Source organism: Dipodomys merriami, unplaced genomic scaffold, assembly GCF_024711535.1.
Source record: "Dipodomys merriami isolate MVZ:Mamm:240054 unplaced genomic scaffold, mDipMer1.0.p SCAF_114, whole genome shotgun sequence".
Lineage (NCBI taxonomy): Eukaryota > Metazoa > Chordata > Mammalia > Rodentia > Heteromyidae > Dipodomys > Dipodomys merriami.
In genome coordinates, this window is record NW_027202427.1 from 1,385,128 (window position 1) to 1,404,343 (window position 19,216).

At 45.5% G+C, this 19,216-nt stretch overlaps 1 protein-coding gene across 3 annotated transcripts in view; it reads right to left on the reverse strand.

Annotated features, from left to right (window-relative positions):
* The window catches only part of LOC138822709 (phosphatidate cytidylyltransferase, mitochondrial), a 41,689-nt gene that overhangs the window by 10,243 nt on the left and 12,230 nt on the right, over positions 1-19,216 (reverse strand). For 2 of the 3 annotated variants that reach the window (XM_070015579.1, XM_070015581.1), the window contains 3 exons: positions 5,985-6,130; positions 1,796-1,961; positions 528-590 (listed from right to left, as the gene is read on the reverse strand). In XM_070015579.1, coding sequence (XP_069871680.1) covers positions 528-590; positions 1,796-1,961; positions 5,985-6,130 — 375 coding nt within the window. The remainder of the gene's footprint in view (positions 1-527; positions 591-1,795; positions 1,962-5,984; positions 6,131-19,216) is intronic. The other variant, XM_070015580.1, reaches the window with a different exon arrangement.

Consider the following 19,216-nt stretch of genomic DNA (forward strand, 5'->3'; position numbering starts at 1 on the left):
AGGGAGGGGGTTGGGGGCTGGTGAGCGGGTACAAGGCTCAGTGACATGTGTAACTGGGGCAGCATCAAGGCATGGCAGGGAGGAGCGACTTAAGAATTAAGAGCAGCAGCAAAACCTCCAGCAGCATGCATTGTTCTGATTTTTTAAGCAACCAGGTTTCTGCAGCCATGACGGTTTGTACAGAGCTGCAGTACCCAGCGTATGGCCTCATAGAGAGCACTGCACTGACTTAGTGCTATCTTAAACAAGAACACGGAAGCCTCTCAGTCCAGGGGTCCAACACCAAGCAACTTTTTTTTTTTTTGGGTCCGGTCATGGGGCCTGAACTCTGGGCCTGGGCGCTGTCCCTCAGCAATTCAGCTCAAGGCTAGCGCTCTACCACTTGAGCCACAGCACCACTTCCAGCTTTTTTCTTTTTGCTTATGTGGTGCTAAGGAATTGAACCCAGGGCCTCAGGCATGCAAGGCAAGCGCTCTACCACTGAGCCACCTTCCCAGCCCCACTACGCAACTTCTTAAAGTTCTCACCAGCAGTAAAAATGCCTTTGGTGCTCTGTCTGATACTTGAAGGCCTCACAATTGCTGAAAGCCCTAGAGGAAAAAAGAAAAAAGGAAACTAAGAACACAAAAAACAGATGTTAGAAAACCTCATAGCTTTAAAACCTCAACTTACATATTCCTTCCAGTTACCAACAAAACCAATAAATAGAGTTTTGCCCAGTGGTAAGTGACAGTGAGCACGGTGGGCCCGAGCTCCAGGAACCTGGGAAGGTGGCCTACCCCCCACCCACAACAACTCCTCTGTGGCGCTCGCTGGTCAGGACACATTGTAAAGGCGTGCAAACGCAACAATGACATCCCCCTCTACATAACTAACTTAACAAAGGTCATTTTAGTGATGTAAACCTGCTCGAGGCTTCTGGTTCTCAGTTACAAGATGTAAAAAGATTAAAAATCAAATGTTTTTTTTTTTTTGGGTCCAGTCGTGGGGCCTGAACTCTGGGCCTGGGCGCTGTCCCTCAGCTCTTCAGCTCAAGGCTAGCACTCTACTACTTGAGCCACAGCGCCACTTCTGGCTTTTTTCTTATGTGGTGCTGAGGAATCGAACCCAGGGCCTCAGGCATGCAAGGCAAGCGCTCTACCACTGAGCCACCTTCCCAGCCTTAGGGTTGACACAATAAAACAAAGGAGGGAGAGAGGATGGGGGGAGAGAGAGAGGGAAGGAGGGAAAAAAGGAGAGAGCAAAGAAAGGAGAAAGAGAAAGAGGAGAGAGAAGGAGGGAGATGGAGAGGAAGAAAGGAGGGAGGGAGAGATTGGGTCTCCATTTCCTTCCTGGAGTCAGGTAGGTCTCTGAAGTCACAAACAGTAGTTAGGCCCTGGGAAACACTGTGGAACCTGGTCAGGTCAGACACTGCTGAGTGGTCTGGGACATGGTGAGGGAGCCGCCCAGAGAAAGCTGTGTCCCTGTGTCACAGGAGCACTGAAGTGCCACCAGCCTCTGCTCTGACCAGAGCACAGGCAGCGCAGCCTTTAAACAGCTTCTAGCAGCTCTGCTCCGAGAATGGAAGCAGATATGAAACCCAGGAATTTGAAAGAATGACCATCCCCGTCACCTTGCTTCTAACCAGTGCACGTTATATTGTCACAGCTTTCTTTTCCAGAGGCAATCTTTCTCCATCTCACCAGGCAAGAGGAGAAGGAAGAAATAACATGTCTCAGTCACAAACAAAGGCTGCTTCTACCCCCTCCTGCCACCTGCAGCCAACACTTCCTCAGTGCCAAGTCCAAGGACATACCTAGCCGGACCACATGGCCGCAGTCGGGGTCATGAGCAAGCTGGAGTAAGGTTTCTTCCACATCTCTGTTTTTCCCAGGAGGGTCCATAATGTGATTTATTCGTTGCTGTAAGGTTTTGGGCAATGTCATTAGCTGAGTGAATTGTCCTTCTGGGCTTTTATCTATCTAAGGAAAAAAAGAGATGGCATTTATGGAAGTGTTTTGAGTTCCATATATATATTCAAGGACATAAGGCTTCTATTTAAAATGACACAAGTAGGGATCTCACATTATGTACAATTCCTAAGCACATGTTTATAATTAAATAGGAGTTTAAAAAAAATTAAATGGATGGGCTGGGAAGGTGGAAGCCTTGCATGCCTGAGGCCCTGGGTTCGATTCCTCAGCACCACATAAGCAGAAAAAAAAGCCGGAAGTGGCCTGTGGCTCAAGTGGTAGAGCGCTAGCCTTGAGCTGAAGAGCTGAGGGACAGCGCCCAGGCCCAGTGTTCAGGCCCCGCAACTGGACCCCCCCAAAAAATTAAATGTAATCACACGAACACCAGCGCCGTGCCTAGGTTAGGTGGAAAGCTAATGTCTGAGTGTTCAGGATCCCAAATTCCTTAGAGAAGTCAATTCTTATCTTTCAGACCTCTTTCTACCTGAGAAAACAAGAGCTGCCTACTTGGAGGAGTAATTTCTCACTGACAGTATAAAATTCTCTATTATCCAGTTGGAGGAGGTGGAGCTGTAGCTACCAAGTACCCTCAAGCCCCTCCAGGCTGGGACACTCAGATCAATGCAGGAATGCTGAGACGCACACCACCTAGTGTGGATCTGGATCTGCCCGTAGGCCCATTTACAAACTGCTGTGCTGCACGAACTGGAGGACATATAGATGACAAAGACAAGTCTCACTATCAATCCCTAGCAAGAAGTAGGCCCCCAATGAGAGAATAGAAACGGAACCTTTGTAGCTTAGGTGTCATTAGTTGTCAGATAGGAGTGATCTATGTGAGAAGTTCTGTTCCCACTGTATCCTAAAGATACTAAATTGTTGAAAGACAAATAAAAAGATAAAACTACTGAACTTTATCCAGAAACCACTGAATTAAAAGTTAGCTCCAGACCTAAGACCAGATTAGCTTACCTAACACAGTATATTTTATTTCATGAATTATTATTACTACTATTATTATTATTGAGACAGGGTCTCACTATCTAGTCCAGGCTAGCCTCAAATCCATGGTCCTCCTATGCCAGCCTCCCCAATGCTGAGATTACAGATGTGTGCCCAGTGGAAACAGGGCAGCCCTCACAGCTTGTCACAGAACTTTCCATGGAAGGACTGCTTTTGCACTCTTTTATCAAATGCTTAAGTTTGAGCTTCAATTAAAAGAGTGATTAAAAATAAAGGGACAGATATATTTAGTTTTAGATTCAGATTTTTCAGACATGGGAAACCTTATTAATAATCATAATTCATCCACTCTACCTATATACCCATGCCTAGATTTTCTAGCTTTGTCTACAACCTAAGCAAAGAAGCAGCAAACTTGGTGGCTTTGTCAAAGGCGGTGGGGCTCACCTAAGCACATGGCACTCATCCCCAGGGGGCTCTCATACCGCACCAAAGCTGTCAGCTCCGAAGAGGACTGACTCTGAAAAGGACCATTTCTGCCTCCCGCAACACAGGATTGAAATGTCAACAGGCTACTGATGCAAAGCTCTGTGACACAGCTCTCTGGAACAGCCAAGGCACCAGCTTAGTGGTGGCACCCTGCAAGGACTCAGGTAAAGGCCATTCCACAGTCCTACATGCCCTGTTGACAGCAGAAGTGAGCTTGCATGACCCTGATGACCCAAAAGGAGGCCAGGTGCTGCCCATTTCCACACCCCCGAGTCTGAAGGTGGACTGCAGCTCCCAGGACCAGGTAAACATTTGGCAGTAGGGAAATGCATTGTCCTCTACCTTGGCTGGAGCAACTGACCCTCAACAGCAGGACACACATCTTAGTACCCCTTGTTAACTCTGATCCAAGTGGGATGGCTTTGTAGGCCACTGGGAAGAGTTTAGATTATGTTTATCTTCATGTTTAAGAAAATTCCCATTCCTTTCCCTTTGCTGAATTTCTAAAAAAGTTGGCAGAGATGGCTACCTCCTTCCCTGTCTCTTAGGCAGGATAAATTCTACAGCTGCCCCTGCCCTCCAATGACAAGTCCTCTAATCACAAAAGATCCTGGTCTGTTTTAATGCCTTGCTTAAAAAAAAAAAAAAAAAAAAAAAAAAAGACAGAAAGCCAGATGTTTGAGGAAGAGCTCTAATGTAACAGACAGGAATGAATCGACAAGAGGACAGGAACTTAGAGACAAATGAAGGCAGCAGGAATTTCAAAAAGAATAAATTAAGAAAATACCCACTCAAAATATTAGAAGAAAAATTTCTAAAATTGAAGTTCGTCTGTTTCCAGTTGAAAAGGCTAGAGATTTGGAACCCAGATATACACAAAGAAAACTGCAAATCACCACACAATCCAGAGTGCCTGGTCTCAAAAACTTATCGACTTCACAACCAATGTTAGAAAGAGAGTAAAGCACAACCAGAAAACCCAAGACTAACAGAAGAGACAGAGGAGATGTCAGGGAGATGGTAAGAGGAAGTCTGAGCAGCAGGGCTGTGCACGGATTCTAGAAAACAAGCAGCCTGGAAAGGTGCATGCCAGGCACCTCCGGGAAGAACAAAAAACAGAAAACACCCTATGTATTGTCTGAAATGGAAGAATTTTATAGATGGGTCAGGATCTGAGGATGAATTACAAGTAAGTACACAGAAAACCAAGCAAGTGAATAAACCTGAGGACCTGTTAACTTCAGAAAAAACAAAGTTGCACAGGAAAGCAAACGGCCAGGCTGGGAATGTGGCTTAGTGGTAGAGTGCTTGCCTAGAATGCATGAAGCCCTGGGTTCGATTCCTCAGTACCACATAAACAGAAAACGCAGGAAGTGGTGTTGTAGCTCAAGTGGTAGAGCAAAAGAAGCTTGGGGACAGTGCCCAGGCCTTGAGTTCAAGCCCTAGGGCTGGCAAAAAAAAAAAAAAAAAAAAAAAGGAAAGCAAACTGCATAATACTATATGTCAGCAATAAACAAAAGTTGTCATAGGGCTAGGTTATTTATTACTCAGTGGCAAGGACCTAGGTCATAACAAAGTAAATAATGAATGTTAAGTAATATTTACAAAATAATTGCAAGTGGAGCATGAGAAGTCAGAGGGGGAAAGTGAGGGAGAGAAAGGGAGAGGAAGTGTGCACGCATGTAGGGTAAAGGAGTGGTAACAAACTCATTTCCACCGGAGGATTATGAGGTATAGAACAGAATCAAGAAATAACAGGCGAATCTTACTTCTTAGACTCCAGAGGTGAGTATCACAGGAATCAGCTATAGTGGGACCACACCAGGCTGCCTATAGGAAGTAGGGGAGAAAGCAAGGAAGAGTGGTGCAGGCACCTGTTCTACTTTGAAAACTTGAGGTACCACCTGGCTTCCAAACCACGTGTGGGCATTACTCTGATAGAAGTAAAAGCTAACCTTCCCACCCCACACCTGAAGTGCACGGGTAAACTGTGGGACTGAGGCTGCGCATCTCTTCTCAGGTCTGGGAATCCCACTGTGCTGAGCTCAGCACAGTGCTGGCCGCCCCAGGACCTGGCTGCAGAACATACATCAGAAAAGAACTAAAACACCGCATTCGGTGATCCTCAGGTCTCAGCCTCCTGATTTTATTTTGAATAATTTAAATATTTTTTCAAATACCTCAATAAGAAAGCGTCATAAAAGTTCCAGACAGAGTTAACACAGCAAGTGGGGAAACAGTTCAGCATGGTGCATGTGTGAGCACATTTCTGTAAGACACAGTCCTCTTCATACCATGTTATGTTCAGACACAAAGGAGTGTGCACACACATGGAAGAAAGTCCCCGAGGGCTGAGCACACCACTGCTAGGGAAGCAGAGGGCAAACTCAGAGTTGACCTTCACTCCTTTGACAGGTGGCAGAAAAGACGCCTAGTGTCCCTCTGGCTGTGGCTGGCTCTCTTCTCCAGAGGCACCCTTTCCCTGTTACCCCACACAGAGGCACAACTGAATTTTCAAATACAAATGTGATGGTGCTGCTCACTGTCCTCACGGCTCTGGCTGTTTTCCACAGCATTTACCTCTAGTCTGCCTTGCTGGGTTTTATACACCACTTGGGGGTTGTCCTGCAGTATGCTGCCGTAGAGCTCACGGAAGTGGGCCACGTTGGGCTTCACAATATTAAATATTTTTGACTTTTCCTCTCCGACTACCATCCGAAAGTCACCTAGTTGAAACAAACAGAACAATTAATCTTCTGTTAAGCATACAGGCTCTGCTCTATGAACAACAGTGTCTCCCCCCGCCCCCCAAGTATGCTGGCTCAAGCCAGCAGGATTCCTCCAGATGAACAGGTTATGCAGGGAATTCAAGTGCCTCTCAAAGTGCAGGGCCAGTAAGCCAGATAGAGCAGTTACTTAATCACAGTAGGCAGCTCAGTTCTGTTTTTTCCAGTACAGAAGCTTCCATACTGATAAAACCTTATCTTATGGAGGAAACTGTGCTCTAGGCAGTAGTTGATGAGAGCTATGCACAGTATTTTAAACCTCACCCTCCTCTGGCTTGGCCCAGGCCTACACAAGGCTAAACAGTTTCAGGAAGGCTTTTATATGTGTACAAACAGAATTAACCTTGTTAAACAATTGACAAGGGCAAGAACAGGGATGCTCAAAGTCTCAGTAAGAAAAGGATTACACCTATGACAAGACAGAAAGCAGACGTTTAAAAACTGCAAGTGGTGAGAAATGCCTGCACAAGCCAGAGCTGCAGAACTAGAATTTCTGAAGGACCAAGAGCGGCTTTGCGACAAATAAAGTGTCTACCTCCACCACATGGAGGTAAGACATGGAAGAAAGTGGTAAAACTAGACAGCTCGTGGGCTGGTAGGGAGAGATTCAGTGGTTGAACACTTCCTACCATGCATGAGGCCCTGAGTTCCACCTCACTACTGCAAGGATTAAAAAAAAAAAAAAAAGTTTAGACACATACAGGGAACTACAGGTTATGCATGTGCCAGCCATGTTGCTTTGCTGGGCAGACAGCAAGCTGCCAGAGGAGTCCGGAGGTGGCAAGTGCAGGCACAGGCTTCAGCTTCTTAGGAAACCATCACACTCGTATTTGACAATTTATCCTCCAAACTATCCATGCTAGAGGGTGAAGAGAGCACGACGGTGATTCACAGCAGGACAGCAACATGAAACCTGGAGAGTCCAGGGCACATGTGACACTTGCCAGTCTTTTCCTATGGAGGAGGAAGACATCGGAAGAGGTCACTGCCTGCCAAAATGAATTTCCCTGGAGCACACTGTCTTGCTTTGGAAAAAGTAAAAGTACAAAGAGATCTGTGCTGATCTGAGTATGATTTGCTCTCTGCAGTGAGGTACTAAGAGGGAGGAGTAACCTGACTATGGAGCTTAGTGGGGCCTTAGGGAGGTGACCATGGCTAGGTAAGATCATCTACGTGTAGCCCCAAGACACTGAGAAGACAGATGCACACTTGTCTACCACCATGTGATATCCTGTGTTACCTTAGGACTCAGCAGGAAGCCAAAAATGTAGGTCCTCCACCTCAAGCCAGAACTGAACCAAAATAATCTTCATTCTTTGTAACTACCCAGTCTATGGTACTGTGTAATCTGCAACAGCAGACAGACTAAGACCACATCTAAGAGTATGCACTTCAGTAAGGAATATAGTATCCTGGCTTTTTTAAGCATCAAAAGACAAATTTAGATAGTGGCAGAATGCATCCTGAGATTGATTACTCCTGAATGGTCTTGGACCAAGGTAGAGATGAGGTCTGTGTTGAGGTGGGTGAGCAGCAGGAAGATCCAGTCCTGACATGATCTGTAAAAGTACCAAATGATCTTGTTTTTGCTCTACTAATTTTACTCAGAGTCACATGGTTCAAATGAAGACTCACTGCGAATGAAGCTGTGAAGAAGTTGATCCTTTTACTTATTGTTGTTGATACCATAAGCTGCTAAAACCCTTCTTGAAAGCAGTGACTTAAGAAGCCCCATCCCTGGAGAACAAGCAAGGCAGAGACCAGGAGGCAATGTCTACTGAGTGTCTGGGGAGCGCCAGGCACTGCTCCGAGGGCTGTCATGTAGTCCACATGGCCATCTTCTCAGCCAGTGGTCAGTTCTTGTTTGCCATGTGTGGCAACGAGGACACAGTGATGAAATAACTTGCCTAAGATTTCCCAGGAAGTAAGCTAACAAATTACATATAAAATCTGTTCATCAGGCTGAGGATATAGCTCAGTGACCATATGCTTGCCTAGCATGTGCTACCATGTGGATCATATGTGGTCATCTTACCGCCCCTCCCTCCCAACCCCCGCTGGTGGTGGCTGGATCACCAGGGTGCCAGCTTCATCCATGGGCAATCTACTGATAGTTCATAGTTGAATTCGGAGGTAGGGCCAGCTGGGGGAAGTGGGCCACTGGAGGTGTGCTGTTCATGGGTATGTCTTGTATGTCTTTTCTCCAGATCCTCCTCTTTTCCTCTCTCTGCTTCCTGACTACTTTTATCTATCATGACCCTCTACAATGATGTTTCTGCCTCACCACAGGCCTAAAAGCAATGAAGTCAGTTGGCCATAAACTGAAGCCCCTGAAGCTGTGAGGCCCTGTAAGAGACTCTTTTTAAGTTCATTTTATCACAGCAGGGAAAAGTCTAGCCCACCTGTGTCTGTTCCACCCCATCCTCAACTGTTTATCCGGAAGCGGCTCAAATGTCCAAGAGGAAAATGGAACAGCTGAGAGGGTGTCGACATATCCTATTACGGAGTAGGGGGCCACTGAAAATTACAGTCACCAAACACAGCAAGATGGGAAACAATTATACAGAAAGGAGTAGGCAACAGAGCAAAAAACCTTATGAAAATATGGAAAATGAGACAAAGGGATTATATGTAAAAAGAAATTTGGAGGTGTGGTGGGTAGTACCATGGGTAAGGCCCAGCGTTCAATCCTCAATCCTCAGAAACACACACACACACACACACACCACACACACACACACACACACACACACACACACACACACACACACACACACACACACACACACACACACACACACACACACACACACACACACACACACACACAATTTTATTTTTATTTTTTGCTAGTCCTGGGGCTTGAACTCAAGGCCTGGGCACTGTCCCTGAGCTTCTTTTGCTCAAGGGCTAGCACCCTACCATTGAATCACAGGGCCACTTCCAGCTTTTTCTGTTTATGTGGTAGTGAGAAATTGAACCCAGGGCTTCATGCATGCTAGGCAAGCACTCTACCACTGAGCCACATTCCCAGCCCGACACAGATTATTATTATTTTTTTTAATTTTTGGGTCCGGTCGTGGGGCCTGAACTCTGGGCCTGGGTGCTGTCCCTCAGCTCTTCAGCTCAAGGCTAGCACTCTACCACTTGAGCCACAGCACCACTTCCAGCTTTTTTCTTTTTGCTTATGTGGTGCTGAGGAATCGAACCCAGGGCCTCATGCATGCAAGGCAAGCGCTCTACCACTGAGCTACCTACCCAGCCCCCAGATTATTTTTGATCTAATAGGATATGCAGATGTTGGAGGTCTGTGTGTGTGCTTAACATTTGCTCTTTTAGTCCTGGAAAAGCTCCATAAGGAAGGCTTTTTTTTTTTTTTTTTTTTTTTAAGGAAGGCACTATTATTCCAAGATTAGGATGCAGAGATAATTGACGCAAGGTCCATCTGCCTCTTCGTATCAGGGCAGTGGCACATAAGCAATCATTTGACTCTGTTTTTAAAATTTCCCCCACCTCTTATGTCTAACGACTTCAGATGAATTTATACAAAGCCTGGATGTGATCACTTGACAAGTGTGGAGGGAGGTAGCTAACTTGCAATTGTGCAAATAACTTGCTTTTATCAAGATGTTATAAATGCACTGTTTATCTTGGAAGAGATGAAGGGTTGGCCCTGAAGTGGAAGATCAGTGGACTTGTGGATATTTGTGTCATTCCTTCCCTTTCTATACTCCCTGAAAACAAAGAGTTCTACTGTTCTAGATGGAACTTTCTGAGAAGAGGTCTGTGTTTAGCCAAAATGTAAAAAGAAATTGATGCAAATCCTCCTAGCTGCTCACAAAGGACCCAGAAAACATGTGAAACTCTAAAAACAAGACCTGGGCCTGCTGGGCCCAAGACCCTCAGTTCTTTGTGGGGCCCTGGACACTCAGTTCTCATGCACGGACAGGCACAGGGAAGGCATACCAATAAACGTCTGTTGAATTAAATTTCTGCAACCAGTGGGCAGCAGAAGTAGCTCAGCCACAGGGAACAGTAGAGAATTGGTAGTTACTCATTTCTTCAGAACAAAGGGAATAAAATCATGGGCACAGCATGAACCAGCATCTCGTCAAAAGAATCCATTTTTCTCACCTTCGGAGATCTATTTGCAACAAAGCTCAGTGACTGAAATTGATTGCTGCTTTTATTTTGTATCCCTCCTGATGGTTTTATTCTTGACTGCACTACCCAGAGAACTAACTACCAGGTAATGCAATGGGTAATTGATTTCTCTTGGACTCTGACATGGGACAAACTCAGAGGTTTGAAAGCCACCTGTAATTGGCTTGCAATCAATGGCCAGAACTTTGTTGTAAATGTGGGCATGGGAGGGCTGCAAAACCTACTGGAAAGCTCTGGTGTTCAAGACTGGCAATGTGTCAGGGCAATGTGAGTCAAGTTACTTAACCTTTCTGAGATGGGATGATCTGGAGTCACAGGCCAGCATGGGTTACATAGTATGCATAGCACACACGCACTCCCGAACACACCACCTCCAGCTGAGTCAGTCAGTCTTTTCTTTTGCAAAGGGTTTAACAACCGCACTAATCTCACAATCTTTTTTTTTTTTTTTGTCCATCATGGGGCTTGAACTCTGGGCCTGGGCGCTGTCCCTCAGCTCTTCAGCTCAAGGCGAGTGCTCTACCACTTGAGCTACAGCACCACTTCCGGTTTTCTAGTGGTTTATTGGAGATAGGAGTCTCACGGTCTTTCCTGCCCAGGCTGGCTTTGAACCGTGATTCTCAGATCTCAGCCTCCTGAGTAGCTAGGATTACAGGCGTGAGCCACCAGCGCCCGGCTAATCTCACAATCTGATAGTTGCTTTTGGACTTAAATGAGTTAAAGGATTAGATAATGTTAAGTTCATGGAATGGCAGAGGACAGCCAGAGCCCGGAGCTTAAGCCACTGCTAACTTTTCCCTTTTAAAACAAGTCACACAGCCGGGGATGTGACTTAGTGGTAGTGCTTGTCTAGCATGCATGAAGCCCTGGGTTCAATTCCTCAGTACCCCATACACAGAAAAAGCCAGAAGTGGTGCTGCAGCTCAAGTGGTAGAGTGCTAGCCTTGAGCACAAAGAAGCTCAGTGACAGTGCCCAGGCCCTGAGCTCAAACCACAGGACTGGCAAAAAACAAAACAAAAAAACAGGGGCTAGGAAGGTGGCTCAGTGGTAGAGTGCTTGCCTCACATTCATGAGGCCCTGGGTTCGATTCCTCAGTACCAGTACCACATAAGCAGAAAAAGCCAGAAGTGGGGCTGTGGCTCAAGTGGTACAGTGCTACCCTTGAGATGAAGAGCTGAGGGACAGCGCCCAGGCCCAGAGTTCAAAACACAGAAAAACCAAAACAAGTCACACATTGCTATTATTTCAGTTCTGTTCTGTGCCTCCTTAGGTGCTTTATACTAAACACCAGCAACTACACTAGACCCTAGAATATAGATGTAGGCCTATGTGAGGTTATGAGACAGAGCATTTCAGAGCAGTTCTCATGGGGCAGTATATAAAGTCTGCAGCTCAAACTAGATACCGATCGCAAGGTAAAATAACCCACGCCAGTTCACAAACCACACCATTCACCCACCTAGAACAGGGAAAAAGCTCAGCATCCCTGCCTTAATTTTGTTTGAGTCTTTGCTCTCGGCCACTCTCTCAGTGGTCACCTTGCAATCACCTTGGAAGCCAGGACCCATAAGACTTCTTGATAGGGGGTGTTTACTAGGAGGGATGGAAAAAATTCCCCCAAGGAAGAAAAAGTGGGAGACCCACAGGACCACCAGAATTCCTCTCCACGCAAAGACTAGGACAGTAATCCACCGAAGAAAACACTGACGTACACTTCCCTGCCGCCTCCTCTCCTAGTCTATTCCACATTCTGAAGATGGCTGTTTACTTCTCCTCCCACAGGCATGTTTGCTGCCGTCTAATAAACCTTTGCCATCACTATTGTTTTATATGTGGCGCAATGGAGTGGCCCGACCTGACACTAGTTTAGGTCTAGCGCCTAAGACTGATTTTATGTACAGAGTAGAACCGCCACACCTACCCAAGATGTACATGCTGGCCTGCCCACGGAAACCCTGCACCGGCTGGGGGCCACTCACCGTCTCCCGGCCTCCACAGGTCCTAGGCAAAGGCTCCCACACTTACTGTCTCTTCTGGACATTATTTATTTACTGCCTTTCTTTTCTTTGCCCTTTGAGACTTTTCCTTTGAGACAGGTCTCACATTGTAGCCCAGACTGGCCTTCTACTTTGATCCTTCTGTGTCTCAGTCCCGTAAGTGGCAGGAAGTCAGGTGTGTTCTACTTCAGTGGACCTTCTCCCCCCACCCCACTGGTGGGAATAAAACCCAGAGCCTCATGCTCACTAGGCAAGCACTCTATGACTGAGCTACACCTTAGGCCTAGGATATTTGATGAAAATGTAATCATAAAATATGTGGGTCTTTAGGGGCTGGGAAGGTGGCTCGATGGAAGAGTGCTTGCCTTGCATGCATGAGGACTGTCCTGCCTGAGCTGGCTTTGAACTATGATCCTCAGAGCTCAGTCTCCTGAGTAGCTGGGATTACAGGTATGAGCCACCGGCGCCTGGCTTACATTTAACTCTTACAGCCACCATCCATTTGGATTACATTTTGTGTATGGCATGAGCTAGGAAGTTAGTTTCATTCTTTTAAGTGGGTAAAATCCTGTGCATTTTAATGAAAGTGACCAAGGCAGCATCTGTAGGAGGTAGCTTGAGCTACTATCCAGATGCATTCTTAAAAGTATCTCCTGGGAAATGGAAAGACCTCCCATGCTCTTGGATAGGCCAACTTAATATAGTAAAGATGGTAATACTTCCAAAACTAATATACAAATTCAATGCAATTCCTATTAAAATCCCAATGATGTACATCATTGAAATACAGAAAACAGTCCAAAGATTCATATGGAACAACAAAAGACCTAGAATAGCCAAAGCAATTCTAGGGGATAAAGACAATATGGGAGGGCTATCCATGCCGAACTTCAAACTCTACTACAGAGCTATAATAACAAAGACAGCATGGTACTGGCACAAAAACAGACCCGAAGACCAATGGAACAGAAGATCCAGAAATAAATCCACAGGCCTACAGCCAGCTGATATTCGACAAAGGAGCCAAAGACATACAATGGAAGAAACACAGCCTCTTCAACCGCTGGTGCTGGGAAAACTGGGCAGCCACATGCAGAAAACTAAAAGTGGACCCCAGCCTATCACCATGCACCAACATCAACTCAAAATGGATTAAAGACCTTAACATTAAACCTGAATCTCTGAAACTACTGCAGGACAGAGTAGGAGAGACACTTGAACTAATAGGCACAGGAAGGAACTTCCTGAACAGAGTCCCAGGGTCACAACAAATTGGAGAGAGACTCGACAAATGGGACTACCTTAAAATAAAAAGCTTCTGTACAGCTAAATCTATCGCAACCAAGCTAGAAAGACAACCAACTAAATGGGAAAAAATATTTACCAGCAATATATCAGACAAGGGGTTAACATCCTGTATATACAGGGAACTCAAGAAACTAATCCCTCCCAAACCAATTACTAAATGGGCAAGGGAACTAAAGAGGGACTTCTCAAATGAAGAAATAAAAATGGCAAAGAAACACATGAGGAAATGTTCATCATCCCTGGTGGTGAAGGAAATGCAAATAAAGACAACCCTGAGATACCACCTTACTCCAGTCAGAATGTCCCACATCCACAAATCAGCCAACGACAAAGGGGATGTGGAGAAAGAGGAACCCTATTACACTGCTGGTGGGAATGTACACTTATACAACCACTTTGGAAAGCAGTCTGGAGGGTCCTTAGAAAGCTAAAGATTGACCTCCCTTACGACCCAGTCATACCACTTCTAGGCATCTACCCTGAACAACAGGAACCAATATACAAGGACACGTGCACCTCCATGTTTATTGCAGCACTGTTCACAATAGCTAGGATATGGAAACAACCCAGATGCCCCACCACAGATGAATGGATCCAAAAATTGTGGTATCTATACACAATGGAATATTATGCAGCCATTAGAAATGACAAAATAATGGCATTTGCAGGGAAATGGATGGAGCCAGAAGGAATCATGTTGAGCAAGGTAAGCCAAGAGCAAAGAGACAAATGGTACATGGTCTCCCTGATAACTGGATGCTAAATCCAAAATGTTAGGTGATACGACAAAACTAACAGGACTTAAGAAACAAAGAACTCCCACTCATCTGGTCGAACCACTACTAAATATCCCCATGCTGCTGATCACATGTATGGTGTATAACATGTGTACACTGTTATATGTTATAGACTGTGATAGACAATTTGCTCCAGGAAAGTTAGAATGAACTTGTGACTTTAAATGAGCATCATTATTCCACAATACTGTGAAATTCGGGAAATTATGTAATCACTTAATCACAATAAAAAAAAAAAAAGAACCTCGGGGAAGGTAGGGAGGGAAGGGATGGTAGGGGGAAAACAATGGAGGGGGTAACAATGCTCAATAGGAAGTGTACTCATTACCTTATTCATGTAACTGTAACCCTCTGTATAGTATCTTTACAATTAAAAAAAAAAAAAGTATCTCCTGGGCTGGGAAGGTGGCTCAATGGTAGAGTGCTTGCCTTGCATGCATGAGGCCCTTCGATTCCTCAGCACCACATAAGCAGAAAAAAGCTGGAAGTGGTGCTGTGGCTCAAGTGGTAGAGCACTAGCCTTGAGCTGAAGAGCTGAGGGAGGACAGCACCCAGGCCCCAGAGTCCAGGCTCCATGACCGACCAAAAAAAAAAAAAAAAAAAAGAATCTCCTTAGCTGCATAAAGACAGTACACTGATTACCTCCCATGCAGGAAAAAAGAGAATGAACCATCTAGGTGACGGTGACACAGCCTGAGCCCGTCCCCCGTTTCCACACTTGAGAAGAGCTTATGAGGTATAAGGAAGAGGCAGGCACAGCAAACTGGCCCAGGAAGAAGCCCGCATAATCACCATCAATCCAATGATCTAATATTAACTGAGCACCTAGTAAACAGGTGTCAGACATGGTTTGTATGCATAGGTGGAGTGAGCCAAACAAAAAATGTTGGCCAGGGCTGTAGCTCACTGGTAGAGCACATGCTCAGAATGCACAAGGTCTTGGGTTCAATCCTGAGCATACGTGCCTACTCCCACACAGACGATGAAAACACCCCAAAATTCTTTCTTCCGTATTCTAGTGTTGTGAGGAAGACCAAGAAAATCATCAATGTGCCAGTGATGGACTATAAGGGAGGGAAAACAACAGCCAGGGAAGGCTGTGACAGCCAGGCAGGAGCAGGGTGCAGTTGGGGGAAGAGGAATGCTGTGGGGACAGGGGGAAGCAGCATGTCTCTAGGATGACAACCACCACCAAGAACCCCTGAAGGCCTCCAGGACCCCTCACTAAGACACACAGTGAGAAACCCTGTACACGAGACATTATTCATAATGAATCCATCGGGAGTGCTGTTCTCAGAAATCAGCAAGCAACTGTCAAGAACACAGAGCTCCAGCTGTGTCTTCAGCGGCAGCTCAGCAGAGAGTAGGTAGAGGTTTTCAAATTCCTCAGTATGCACACCACCAATAAACACTGCTTCAAGGCTTCTGATGGCATGGCTATCACTAAGAAAGCTGAGCTTTCATTCCAGAGAAGTGCCCATCCTGGGTTTCCCAGAAAGCAGGTGTGGTGATGCCTCTTCACATGGGAGAGCTGGCACCCACAGCCCGTTTCTGTCCCACACTCACTCACTGCACGCCACTGGCCACTTCCCCTTGCTTTGTTTGATTCCTAGAATTAGCTCTGCCTGGGTTCAGACAACCTGGCATTACACAAGGGAACCTGGATGTTTTGTTCTTCTTCTTCTTCTTCTTCTTCTTCTTCTTCTTTTTGGTCAGTTGTGGGCCTTGACTCAGGGCCTGAGAGCCATGCCTAAGCCTCCTTTGTGCTCAAGGCTAGCTCTGTCCACTTGAGCCACAGCGACACTTCCAGTTTTTGAGTAGCTTACTGGAGATAAAAGTCTCCTGGGGACTTTTCTGTCCAGGCTGGCTTTAAACTGTGACCCTTAGATCTCAGCCTCCTGAGTAGCTAGGCGTGAGCCACTGGCATCCAGACTTATTTTTAAAGGGACAGATGAGCGGACACTCATTTACATATTCCGCCAATCTGACAAGCATTTTTTTGTTGATTTGTATAAATTGTCTTTTTTTCTTTTAATTGGGGGGGGGTGAACTTAGGACCCCATGCTTGTTAGACAGATGGTCTGCTACTTGAGCCTTTTCTGCTTTAGTGTTTTCAGATAGTGATTCCTATTTATGCCTAGGCCTACCTGGACAGTGAACCTTCTGTTTACATGTCCCACAAAGGTAGAATGCTAGGAATGCACCACCACACCCAGGTTTTTTTAATTGGTTGAGATGAGCCTCACTAACTTGTTGCCTAGGGTGGCCTGGAACCATGAGAACTATTAGCCTACAAGACTCTTACCTCCAATTAAAAGCAAAAAGCCAAAGTAGAGATGTAACTCAGGTGGCAGAATGTTGGCCTTGAGCCCTAGTACTGTATATATCAAGTATGTATATATATAATCTCATTGGAAACATCCATGTTAGATATCTAATTCCATTTTTTGGGGGGAGGGGTGTCACTCATGGGGCTTGAACTCAGGGCTGCCCTTGAGCTCTTTTTGCACAAGGCTACTGCTCTACAACTTTAAGCCATAGTGCCACTTCCATTTTTGAGTGGCTAATTGGAGATAAGAATCTCACAGGGACTTTTCTGCCATGGCTGGCTTTGAACTGTGATTCTTAGATCTCAGACTCTTGAGTAGTTAGGATTACAGGAGTGACCCACCAGTACCCAGCCTTAATTCTGTATAAATAAGAAAACTGAGGACTTGGAGGGAGTCAAGCACCTTAGAAAGTTGAACAGGCTTCAGTATGCTTATTTGCAAAAGGGTGCCATAATATAGCTCCCAAGTGAAAAAGATATCGTTACGTAAGTTACCACACTTTCTGTAAGTATGGAGAGATTCCTGGCACTTAATAAGAAATGGTATTTTCTCCTGCCATAAGCCATTCACTTCAGTCATAACAGTGTACTGCTTTTAGGGCCAGGTGGGTCATGCCTGTAATCCCAGCTATTTGGGAAGATCACAGTTTGAGTATGGCTCAGGCAAAAGCTGTGAAACCCTAAAAAAAAAAAAGGGGGGGAGGGGGGAGAGGCGGACAAAAGGCATAGCTCAGGTGTAAAGGGCCTGCCTAGAAAGTGCTGGCCCCTGAGTTCAAATCCCAGTACAATAAAAATGAAAAAACAGATGGGAACCAGTGGCTCACGCCTGTAATCCTAGTCATCAGGTGGCTGGGAGCTAAAGATCACAGTTCATAGCCAGCTCCAGGCAGGGAAGTCTGTGAGACTCTCATCTCCAATTAACCACCAAAAAAGCCAGAAGTGGAGCTGTGGCTCAAGTGGTGGAGCCCTAGCCTGAGCAAAAAAACTCAGGGACAGTGCCCAGACCCTGAGTTCACATCCTAGGACCAGCACAAAAACAAAAATCAAGACCACCATAGCTGCTGCTTCCCTAAACAACTCCTAGTGCTTTCCACATGTGTTATTTTGAGTATACCTCTGACTCACTGTAACTGTGCAGACTCTCCACAGTGATGCCCCTCACAGAAGGAAGTCTAGCTTCAACGTTGTAGCAGATGGGATGCTGATTCATTTGATGAATGTTAAGCCAGGATCATTACCTAAACTTAGTCATGTGAATAGTATATACTCATACTTACATAACAAGTTCAGGGTCACTCCCAACAATTTATTAGTGTTCCCTTTCAGCTTATTTACATCCTGACTTCTAAGAGTAACTGGAGAGCTGTCTCCTCCTCCCCAGCTTTGCAAGACTCTCACTTCCCCCCCCCCAAGTCCTTTCTTTCTTGATAACAATGTTGCTATCAATATGAGGCCCCAGGGCAAAGGGGTCCTGAGCACCACACTGTGAAGTTACCTGGTAGTTAGAACTGATAGTCTCACAGCAAGGAGGAAGTACTGGCAGGAATTTGCCCTACGATGAGGAAAGATCCTTTTCCTCCCCTTTCCATGTCCTATCCTCACTGGCCCTCACTGGAGAAACAGAGGTTAGGGATCATATAATTGTGTTAAAGCTGTAACTAAAAATGAGGTTGTAACTTAAATGTTGCAATATTCAAGGGCTAAATTTGCTCAATTCAAGGATACTGGGTTCTAAGAAGCCTAGGAAAGTCAGGAGGACTTTCAACCCATTACCTGCAGGAGACAGAGATCTAGATCTTCCTCTGTTGTTCCAGTGAAAATCAGCTAAAGGTCATGTAAGGCGAGGCTGAAGAAGTGCTCTAGATTAAAATGTCTGAGGGCTGGGAAGGTGGCTCAGTGCTTGCCCCTCATGCATGAGGCCCTGGGTTCGATTCCTCAGTACCACATAAACAGAAAAAGCGGGAAGTGGGAGCTGTGGCTCAAGTGGTAGCTCAGGGACAGTGCCTAGGCCCAGAGTTCAAGCCTCACAACCAACCAAAAAAAATTCAACCAAAAAAACAAACAAACCCCTAAAATGTCTGAGAGCTTAGATAGCACCAGGCCCAGGTTCAATCTCCAACACCAAAATAACTAAATCATTGGTAAAAATAAGAGTCATAATAACTAAATACACAATTAGTCCTTAACTGGTCATGTACTTGAGGAGAAAAGTCCCAAAAAGCATACAACGGGAATGTCAGATGTCTGGAATGTGTATTGTCAGTCTGATCTGAACAATGTGCCAGTGTGTTAAATGTCCTCTATTTGACAACTGCACTGTGAATATGTGAGAACATCTTTATTCTTAGGAAACACAAACAGAAGTGCGTGTCCTAAAGGAGACATGGCATGTGCAACCCTCAAAGAGTCCAGAAAGTGAAAGAGTAAAAG